This window comes from Tupaia chinensis, unplaced genomic scaffold (assembly GCF_000334495.1).
Source record: "Tupaia chinensis unplaced genomic scaffold, TupChi_1.0 Scaffold000201_1, whole genome shotgun sequence".
Lineage (NCBI taxonomy): Eukaryota > Metazoa > Chordata > Mammalia > Scandentia > Tupaiidae > Tupaia > Tupaia belangeri.
The window spans coordinates 2,406,715-2,417,674 of NW_006159676.1; the positions used below are offsets into that span (position 1 = coordinate 2,406,715).

General features: G+C 51.7%; 1 protein-coding gene across 1 annotated transcript in view; it reads right to left on the reverse strand.

The window, feature by feature from the left end:
• SLC5A5 (solute carrier family 5 member 5) overlaps positions 1 to 10,960 on the reverse strand; it is a 29,733-nt gene that overhangs the window by 3,301 nt on the left and 15,472 nt on the right. The window contains exons 3-13 of the mRNA XM_027771279.1: positions 10,528 to 10,579; positions 10,340 to 10,407; positions 6,973 to 7,127; positions 5,662 to 5,802; positions 5,445 to 5,574; positions 3,484 to 3,572; positions 2,808 to 2,920; positions 2,661 to 2,731; positions 2,396 to 2,482; positions 1,871 to 2,064; positions 80 to 269 (exon numbers count right to left, since the gene is read on the reverse strand). Coding sequence (XP_027627080.1) covers positions 80 to 269; positions 1,871 to 2,064; positions 2,396 to 2,482; positions 2,661 to 2,731; positions 2,808 to 2,920; positions 3,484 to 3,572; positions 5,445 to 5,574; positions 5,662 to 5,802; positions 6,973 to 7,127; positions 10,340 to 10,407; positions 10,528 to 10,579 — 1,290 coding nt within the window. The remainder of the gene's footprint in view (positions 1 to 79; positions 270 to 1,870; positions 2,065 to 2,395; positions 2,483 to 2,660; positions 2,732 to 2,807; positions 2,921 to 3,483; positions 3,573 to 5,444; positions 5,575 to 5,661; positions 5,803 to 6,972; positions 7,128 to 10,339; positions 10,408 to 10,527; positions 10,580 to 10,960) is intronic.

The following is a 10,960-nucleotide window of genomic DNA, read 5'->3' on the forward strand; positions in this document are numbered from 1 at the left end:
CACGCGCCCGAGAAAAAAAACCTCTAAAAAAAAAAAAAGTAGTGGCTTCTTAGCAGATGGAACTCCTGCCCCTCCTCACAAGGTGTCCCTTGAGGCAGAGGGCTGGACGGGATGACCTCGGAGAAGACCGTGAGCCCCGCTTACCTGTCAGGCAGCTAACAAAACTGCCGCACAGCACCGTGGTCAGCGTGCCCAGGGCTCCGTAGTACAGGTAGGAGATGGCATAGAAGCTGTCTGCCAGGACGGGCCGACCGGGGTCCATCCTGGAACTGGGGATGTGACAGGTGGGCATCAGCCTGCTCCCGAACCCCTGCGTGTACGCTGAGAAGCCACGCCCACCCATCTTTCCTTCTGTTCCCCCTCCCACAATTCTCCCTCCTCCCTACACCCGGGGTTGGAGAACTGGCGTCTGCACACATCTGGGTGAGGTGCAGTGCTACAATGCAACTCAGGGCCAGCAGGTGGCGCCATGGTTAAGGCACTGGATTCCCACATGGTAGACCATGGTTTGAGTCCCAGACCTGGTGCCTTCCTTTCTCACTTTCTCTCTCCCTCTCTTTCTCTCTCTCTCATCAAATTTTAAATAATATGGGGACCAGCAGGTGGCATGAGAGTTAAGGTGTTAGACACTCCCACATGGCCAACCATGGTTCAAGTCCCGGACTTGGTAGTTTACTTCCTCACTTTTTCTCTCTCTGTCTTTCTCTCTCTGTCTCTTTCTGGTCAAATTAAAATAAATGAATGAATAAATAAAAATGAAATAAAAGAATTATTTTTTTTAATTAAAAATAATAATAATAATAGGCTGGCAGATGACATGGTGAGGTGCTGGACTCCTATATAGCTAACTCTGGTTCAAGACCTGGACCTGGTGGCTTGTTTTCTCACTTTCCCTCTCTGTCTCTGGTCAAATTAAAATAAATGAATAAATAAATAAAATTGAAATGAAAAATTCTTTTAAAAAATAATAGTAATGATAAATAAAATTACACAAATAATTTCAAAATAAGAGAAAGAAAGAATAAAGCATAAGGGAGCCAGCAGTTGGTGTGGTGGTTAAGGCCGTGGATCCCACATGGCTGACTCTGTGGTTCAAGACCCAAACCTGGGAGTTTGAAAAATGCCGGGTGCGTGTGCGTGTGTGCCCAAAACCCCGAGAGGAGAATGGAGGAGAAGGGATTGCGGCGTGGCCATCCCCCCTGGGGGGTGATTTCTCACTTTCTCTCTTTCTGGTGAGTGCACACGCCCTATCGCACAAACCTCTCCAAAAAAAATATTTTATTTTTTCTCATATCTTGTCTCCTATCCCTCTGTCCTCCCATTAAATCCACCCCAACCTCACTTAGCTGGACCAAATCTGGCCTCAGAGCCTTGGTACCTGCCTTTCCTGGCTAAGCAGCTGAGTTTTTTTTGGACTGATTTTTTTTTTTTAAGAATTATTTTATTGGGGCCACCAGGTGACATGGTGGTTAAGGGTGCTGGACTCCCACATGATCGACCATGGTTCGAGTCCTGGGCCTGGCGGTTTGCTTTCTCACTCCCCCCTCCCTGTCCTTCTCTGGTCAAATTAAAAATAAGTAAATAAATAAAGATTTTTAAATGTTTTTTAAAAAGAGAAAAAAATGATTATTTTATTTAACTTTATTTAATCTGGCCAGAGAGATAAAAACAGAGAGAGGAAAACTGAGAAAGCAAGACACCTGGCCCAGATTTTAACCGGAGTCTGCCACGTGGGAGCCCAGCACCCTTAATCACGCACCTGCTGGCTTCCTTTTGGACTCATTCTGAGCTGGGGTAATGGCCCTCCCTGGACGCAGCCCCGCCAGGACCACACCTCCCTTCTTCCCATCCTCCAAATCCACCTGCGCACCTGGTGGCCCTGCTGGAGGAGTTGATAGCCAGGAGCCGGTCCAGGAGGTCAGAGGCATTAGCTGCGGGAGCCGCGCAGCCGGCGGCGGACGACGACAGGACCCCCATGGACTGTGCGCTGGGCGGGTACAGCGTGGCACCCACTGCCACCCACAGCGACAGCAGCAGGCCCGCGCCCAGCCCAGAGAGGACACCCTGGGGGCGGAGCCTGCGTCAGAGACGATGCCGCTTGGCTCCGCCCCATCATTGACCTCACCCAGGCACTGACCACGCCCCTGACCTGGTCACGCCCCATCATTGGCCCTACCCAGGTTCTGACCACGCCCTTACCCGGTCACGCCCCATCATTGGCTCTACCCAGGTTCTGACCACACCCTTACCCGGTCACGCCCCATCATTGTCTCTACCCAGGTTCTGGCCCCTCCCCCAGGTAGACCACGCCCCACCACTAGGTCGTCCTGGGCTCTGGCCACGCCCCGGCTCTTGGCCACGCCTCTTGATCGTGGCCACGCCCTCCCCCACTCACAGGCGTGTTGCAGGCGGGCAGGAACATTCCCAGAATGAAGGCTCCGAGGAGGGGACCGCTGATGACACCCATGACAGTGAAGGAGCCCTGGGAGTCGGTGGGAGTGCATAGGGCTCAGGACAGCCGTCTTGGCTTCAGCTGTTCCCTGTCCCAGGCTTGTCATTGCAGGAAATCCTTTCCCCGCCCAGTTCTGCTGCAGACACGGGTGACCCGCTCTGAGCCTCCGTTCTATGGCGACAATGCCGGGGTGCGGAGGGCATCTCACCTGGAGGACACCGCCCCCCAGCAGAGAGGACAGAGCTGCTACGGTGAGACAGGCCGTGCCGTAGATCAGAGCTGTAACAGGTTGGGGTGACCTGGTCAACGGGAGAGCCCCCTCCCGCCCCCCAATCTGGGTCCCCCTGCTACTCACAGAGTCCCTTGGAGATAATGACGAGTTTCCGGGGTGCCAGGTTCTGCAGCCGGGGTTTGATGAGGTCTTCCACCGTGACCGCGGCCATGGCGTTGATGCTGGTGGACGCCGTGCTGGGGTGGGGGAGGCGCCGTCAGGTCACGTGGACGGCCTGGCTGCACCCCGCATGCGTACCCCCAGCTACACACCATTGGGTCTGCCAAGACTGCACGCAGCCCCAAGGACAGAAGAAGTACAGATGACTGAGCCCCCCGGGACCAGCAGTTAGCATAATGGCTATGTTGCTGGACTCCCACATAGTCGACCACGGTTCGAGCCCCGGGCCCGGTGGCTTAAACTCATGCCGGGTGCGTGTGTGTGCGTGCCCAAGATCCCGAGAGGAGAATGGAGGAGAAGGGATTGCAGCGTGGCTATCCCACTGGGGGGTGATTTCTCACTTACTGTCTCTCTCTGTTTTTCTGTCGAACGCATGTGCCCTATAGCAAAAACCTCTCCAAAAAATAAATAAATACATAAATAAAAATTAAAAAAAAAAAAAACACACATGTTTGGGGCAGCTGCCCGCTAGGAAGGATGGAATAACTGAGAATGAAGGTCATGCCCAGAACATTCTGCCCACCAGGGAGCTGGCCAAAAGAGACCAAGAGCCCTAAGGGGGCTCCGATCTATGGCTCACCTGAGGGTACCGCTGTAAGCACAGGCCAGGAAGAGACCGGGGACTCCAGGCAGGTCGTCGAAGATGTCCAGGACCAGCAGGGGCATGTACTAGGGGGAACTGGGGGTCAGAGTCCAGGCCAATGGCACCCCCAGGGCAGTTGCTTTTGTGTGCCCTGACCTCTTTCAGCCCCAGCACTTGGGGCAGACAGGAACTGCAGCGGGCAGTTCACATATGTTTGTTGATTGACTGCTAGAGCCCCGGAATTACCACTGAGAGCCACGGGGTCCCACGCTCTGAGATCCTTGTAAGTCGGGGTCCTGCGTCATCCCCAATTTACTAACGGGGACGGTGAAGCTGAGAGGTACATTTTCAGAGGTTGCACAGGCTGCCAGTCGGGCTTAGACCCCCAGGGACGACAGCACATGGGAAGACCTTTGTCTCACGGACTCTAAACTTCGTGGTCAGAACTCCAACCGGGGTGTGGCCCAGCACTGTCCCTGACTTGCCCACTGCCCTCAGACCACGGCTTCCCTCCCTGAGCCTCAGTTTCCTCGTCTGTAAAGCAGGGGCCATGACAAGCCCTGCCTTATCTCATGTTGGAAGATTTGATGGGAAATTGTTCATGAAGGGAACAGTGTGAGGAACGGAGTGGGCGCTTGGGACACGGAGCTAGCTATTATTATTGTTTTTTAAATGATTATTATTTGGGGGCCAGCAGGTGGCATGGTGGTTAAGGCACCAAACACTCCCACATGGCAGACCACAGTTCAAATCCCAGACCTGGCGGCTTGCTTTCTCACTTTCCCTCTCTCTCTCTCTCTTACTCTGTTCCTCTCTGATCAGATTAAAAAAAATAAATAAAGTTAAAGAAAATAATTCTTTTAAAAACTTATTTTGGGGGGCCGGCAGATCGCATAGCGGTTAAAGGCACTGGATTCCCACATGGGTGTACTACGGTTCGAGTCCTGAACCTGGTGGCTTGCTTTCTCACTTTCTCTCTCTCTCTCTCGTCAAATTAAAATTTAAAAATGTATAAATAAATAAAGTTAAATAAAACAATTCTTTAAAAAAAATATTAGTTTTTGGGGGGGCCAGCAGAGAGGGTGTAATGGTTAGGTTGCTGGTTTCCCATGTAGTCAACCATGGTTTGAGTCCTGGATCTGGAGGCTTAAAACTCATGCTGGACGCAGGGCCAGCAGGTGGCGTGGTGGTTAAAGGCACTAGACTCCCATGTGGCCAACCGTGGTTCAAGTCCTCAACCTGATGGTTTACGATCTCACATTCATTCTCTTTCTGTCTGATAAAACTGAAAACTAATATTAAATAAAGTTAAATAAAATAATGTTTAAAAATAAAAATCTCTATAACATCAAAAACAAAACAGCTTTCAAGTTGGACAGGTGTGCGTGCGTGCCCAAGATCCCGAGAGGAGAATGGAGGAGAAGGGATTGTGGTGTGGCCATCCCCACTAGGGGGTGATGTCTCCCTTTCTGTCTCTCTGTCTCTCTCCGTCTGTCTGGTGAGCGTACATGTCCTATAGCAACCCCCCCCTCAAAAAAGAATTATTTTTTATTTAATTTTATTCATTCATTCATTTATTTTAATTTGACCAGAGAGAGACACACAGAGGGAGAGAGAGAGGGAAAGTGAGGAAGCAAGCCGCCAGGTCCAGGACTTGAGCCGTGGTCAGCCATGTGGGAGTGTCCAGTGTCTTAACCACCACGCCACCTGCTGGTTTCAGCCTGGCATGGTTTTCAAGCTGCCGGGTCCAGGACTGCAGCCTGGAGTGAGCCATGTGCGATCTAGCACCTCAATCTCTATGCTCCGTGCTGGCCCAGAGACAGCCAGGACTGTCATCAACACCATCATTTTACGACTTTGGAATGGAAGGAGCCCCTCCCCTGCTCACACTCCGCTGTGGCTCCCTAGTGCCCGACAGCCTCATTTCCGCCCTGACCCCCTGGGCGTGAGGGACTCACCTGGTCTGGGGCGGAGATGCGACCTGTGAGGAGAGGGTCGCAGCCATTGTAGAACACGAACATGACGATGCCACAGCTGGCCGCGCTGGACACGATCAGGAACAAGCCCAGCTGGTTGATGAGGATGGCTCTGGGGACAGTGGGGGACAAGGCCTCAGGTTGAAGGGACAGCATGTCCAGGCCCCCCACCCCCAGCCTTGCACCCCCAGACACTCACAGCTTGGCCTGCTTCTCTGTGCTACAGGCCACGTAGCGCTGCACCTGTGCCTGGTTCACACCATACATCGAAAGCCACACCAGCGTGCCGCCCACCACGAAAGTCCAAAATGTGTACCGACTCCGAGGATCGGGATCAAAGCTGAGTAGGGACAGGGCAAATTAGCCATGCGAGGGGGTGACACTGACTCCACCCTCCCAAGGGCCCCAGAGAGTTAGTTATTCTGGATCTTAGGGATCTTAAAGGGACATTTGGAGTGGGTTTTGAAGTGTGCATAGGAGTTTGCCAGATGGTTCATTTACTTGAGTGTTCACAGACTCATCGGCGTATGCACTCAAAAACCATTGTATTGGGGACCAGCAGGTGGTGTGGTGGTTAAGATGCTGGACTCCCACATGGTCAACCATGGTTTGAGTCCTGGACCTGGTGAATTGATTACTCGCTTTCAGTCCCTGTCTCTGTCTCTCTCTCTCTAGTGAGCACACATGTCCTGTAGCAAATTTAAAAGATAATTATTAATAAAATTAAATAGGGACAGCAGATGGGGTGGTGGTTAAGGGCACTGGACTCCCACATGGCTGACTGTGGTTCAAGTCCTGGACCTGGTGGCTCACTTTTTCTCTCTCTGTTTCTCTCCCTGTCTCTGGTCAAATTTAAATAAATAAATAAAGTTAAATCAAACAATTTTTTAAAAAATTAAATAAATCATTATTTTTTTTCAGGGGTCAGCAGGTGGCATGGTGGTTAAGGGTGTTGGAATACCATGTGGCCGACTATGGTTCGAGTTCCAGACCTGGCAGCTTGCTCTCTCACTTTCTCTCTCTCTCTCTCTAGCTCTGTCCCTCTCTGGTCAAATTAAACTAACAATATAAATAAAGTCAAAGAAAATAATTCTTTAAAGAAATTATTGGTTTTTTTTTTTTTTTTCAAAACAAAACAAAATTAAAAAAAAAAAATCATTATCAGGCCATCAGGTGGTGTGGAGGTTAAGGCAGCTGGATCCCCACACAGCCGACTCGACACAGTTCGAGTCCCAGCCTCAGAGCCTTGAAAAATCACACCAGGTGCATGTGTGTGCTGGCTTAAAATCTCCAAAGGAGAATGGAGGGGAAGGAATTGTGGAATGGCCATCCCCCAGAGAGGAGGATTTCTCACTTTCCCTCTGTCTGTGTCTGTCTGGAGGAGTGCTCAGAGTGGGAGCCAGGATCCTGTCTGCAGAGTGGTTAGGGAAGGAAGCAGGGAGGACTTCCTGGAGGAGGAGGCATCAGCTTCATCCTTTTCTGCGGTCTTCCCCTCTAAGTTTTCACTCACTCCATCAGGTTGATCCGAGAGTGGTTCCGAGCCAGCTCGAGCACTTGCTGGGGCCCACCCACCAGCGTGGTGCCGCGGGCCAGGACGACCCAGAACCCGCTCAGCATCACCACGACCTGGAACACATCGGTCCAGACCACAGCCTTCATGCCACCCTGTGAGACGGGACAGAGATGGGGGTGAGGAGACCACATGGGTGGTCACAGGACAGATAGGGTGGGGCTCCCAGCTGGGAAGAAGCCAGCCCAGCCTCCCCTGGTGGCTGGGGTAGATCATTCTCTCTGCCTCAGTTTCCTCATCTGTAAAATGAGGTTCATGATAATACAGTAGTGGGGCCAGCTTTACCATGCTGGATCCTGGGACCAGAAGATAGCATCGTGGTTACGTTCCTGGACTCCCAGGTAGTAGACCATGGTTTGAGTCCCAGACTCGACAGTTTAAAATTCTTCTTCTTTTTTTTTTTAGAATTAGTTTATTTAACTTTATTTATTTATTTGCTTGTTTATTTAATTTGACCAGAGAAGAACAGAGTGAGAGAAAGAGAGAAAGAGAGAGAAAGCGAGAAAGCAAGCTGCCAGGTCTGGGACTCGAACCACGGTCAGCCATGTGGGAGTCCAGCGTCCTTAACCACCACGCCACCTGCCAGCTTCCCACAGCTTAAAATTCTTAAAATTCTCATGCCCAATATCTGGAGAGGAGAATGGAGGAGAAGGGATTGCGGCGTGGCCATCCCTCCTGGGGGGTGATTTCTCGCTTTCTGTCTCTCTGTCTCGCTCTGTCTGTCTGGCAAGCGCACATGCCCTATAGCAAAAAGAAAAGAAAACAAACAAACAAACAAACAAACAAAAACCTCTACCAAACCAAAAGTCCCAGGAGAAGGGAGGAGAAGGGATTGCAGTACGGCCGACATCCCAGGGGGTGAGTCCCTGTTTTCCTTCTCTCTGTCTCTCTCTGGTGAGCGCATGCCTTCTGTGGCAAAAAACTGTAAAAACAAAACAAAACGCACAGAATTAAATCGAGTGCAAGAGAAAATGATGTAATAATTATTTCCTCCATTCTCCTCTCAGGATTTTGGGCGCAAATACACATGCTCCCAATATGATTTTCTTTTGCAGAGGTGGTTTTTGGGGTTTGTTTTTCGCCTTTGTGCATGTGCGTTTGCTGGAGAGAGAGACAGAGACAGTGAGAAGGAAAGTGAGAAATCACCCCCCCCAGGGAGCATGGCCACGCTGCAATCCCTTCTCCTCCTGGGATCTTGGATGGGTACGCACACATGCTTGGTGTGAGTTTCAAGTCATGGCACCTGGGACTCGAACCACCGTTGGCCATATAGGAGTCCAGTGACATAACCCCTAAGCCACCTGCTGCCCACCCCCACCTGATTTTTTTTTCTTTTTTTGGAGAGGTTTTTGCTATAGGGCATGTGCGCTCGCCAGACAGACAGAGACAGAGAGACAGAAAGAGAGAAACCGCCCCCCAGGGAGGATGGCCATACCGCAATCCCTTCTCCTCCATTCTCCTCTCAGGATCTTGGGCACACATGCACACGCACCGGGCATGAGTTTAAGCCACTGGGTCCGGGACTCGAACCGCGGTCGACTACGTGGGAGTCCAGCGACATAGCCATGACGCTAACTGCTGGTCCCCTGGCCTGATTTTCAAGGCACTGGGTCTGGGACTTGAATTGTGGAGTCAGCTATGTGAGATCCAATGTCTTAACCTCCTCGCCACTTGCTAGTACAACCATTATTATTATTAAGATTTTTTTAAAGAATGATTTTATTTAACTTTATTTATTTATTTTTTTTTTTTGGAGAGATTTTTCACTGTAGGGCGCGTGCGCTTGCCAGACAGACAGAGAGAGACATAGAGACAGAAAGTGAGAAATCACCCCCCAGGGGGGATGGTCACACCGCAATCCCTTCTCCTCCATTCTCCTCTCGGGATCTTGGGCACACACTCACATGCGCCCGGCGTGAGTTTTAAGCCACCGGGTCCGGGAGGCGAACCGCGGTTGACTATGTGGGAGTCCAGCGACATAGCCATTACGCTAACTGCTGGTTCCCAACTTTATTTATTTTTTAAATTTGACAAGAGAGGGGCAGAGAGAGAGAGGATGAGAGCAAGAGAAAGGGAAAGCGAGAAAGCAAGCTGTCGGGCCCAGGACTTGAACCACCTCTGGCTATGTGGGAGTCCAGTGCCCTTAACCACCACACCACCCACCGGCCCCATCACTATTATTACTGGTTATTGTTTTAACCATCAAGCCCCCCACCTTTGGCTCCCATAGCCGATCCTGGATCTTCCAGGGAGAAGCTCCTTCGCCTCCCATAGGCCGTTCATGTGAGGCTGGCTCCACCTCCAGTTCCAGTAATAGCCAATCAGAGCATTCCAGCCCCCCTGAACAGCCCAATCAGGACAAGGGACCCAGGTTCAAGTCAGCCCAATAGGGCCCTCTCTGAGACTTTAGTCAGGCTTTGCCCAGAGTAAGAGATAGTTTTCTTTCTTTCTTTCTTTCTTTTTTTTTCTTTTTTAATTAATCTCCTGGTTTTTTTGTTTGTTTGTTTGTTTGTTTTTTGTAGAGGTTTTTGCTATGGGGCGCGTGTGCTCTCCAGAAAGACAGAGACATAGAGACAGAAAGCAAGAAATCACTCCTCCAGGGGGGATGGCCACGCTACAATCCCTTCTCCTCCATTCTCCTCTCGGGATCTTGGGCACGCACGCACACGCGCCTGGCGTGAGTTTTAAGCCACCGGGTCCGGGACGCAAACCATGGTCGACTACGTGGGAGTCCAGCGACATAGCCATTACACTAACTGTTGGTCCCAGTCTCCTGTTTTGTTTTTTTTTTAATATATTTTTCCCAAAATATTTTATTTAACTTTATTTATTTATTTATTTTTAATTTGACCAGAGAAGGAGAGAAAGAGAGAGAGAGAGACAGACAGAAAGTGAGAAAAAGCAAGCCACCAGGTCCGGGACTTGAACCGTGGTCAGCCATGTGGGAGTCCAGTGCCCTTAACCACCACACCACCTGCAAGCCCCAGGAGCTAGTTTTCTGATAAATGCAGAAACCAGAAGAGATGGAAGCTTGGAGCTGTCAGAACCCAAAGAGATGGGAAAGGGACCAGAGAACGCTGTGGAAGCCCCTGGATCCAGCCATGCCTGAAGTCAGATCACCCCTAGATTCTCTACAGTAAGCATTTCAGATCACCTTTCCTTATAAAGATGAGGAAACCGAGGCCCACCTGCGACGGGGAGGGGGGGAAGGGAGGTAGGTACTGGACCGGATGTCCCCAACTCTCCCCTCCAGAAAGACCCAGGGGGCTGGAGCCCCTGCGAAGGGAGCGTGCGCGGGGACACTCACTACAGTCGTGTAGAAGGTGCAGATAATTCCGGTGGACAGGAGCGATGCCCAGATGTCCAGCCCGGTCACTGTGCAAACAGACACCCCCATATGATTAGGCTGCTGGGCGGGGTGCAGACTTGGTTCTGGGGGTTCTTCTTTCCTGCCTCCTTTCTTCCGACCCCTCCCTTGACACCCCAGAGCCTCACCTTGGTTCAGGATGAGCGCTGGGGCGTAGATCACGATGCCAGTGTACAACATCTGCAGATAGAGGGCGACGTGGAGTCGAGAGCGCGGGAGAAATTGACAGGGGGAGGAGCCAGCGAGGGTGTGGGCGGGGCCTAAGCTCGGAGGCGTACGCGGGGCGGGGCAAGATGAGCGGCATAAACCCGGGGGGCGGATCTATCGAGTGTGTGGGTGGGGCCTGAGCGCCGCAGCTCAGGACGGGGCGTGGCGCGATGGGCGGGGTTAACACGTGAAGGGCGGGGCTATCGAGTGTGTGGGCGGGGCCTGAGCGCGAATCGCTCAGAACGGGGCGGGGCAAGCAGGGCGGGGTCCTGATGCTGGGGGCGGGTATGTGGGCGGGGCTGACCGAGCCGCGGCGAAGCTGAGTCCTGGCCGAAGCCACTCACCGTGGCCACC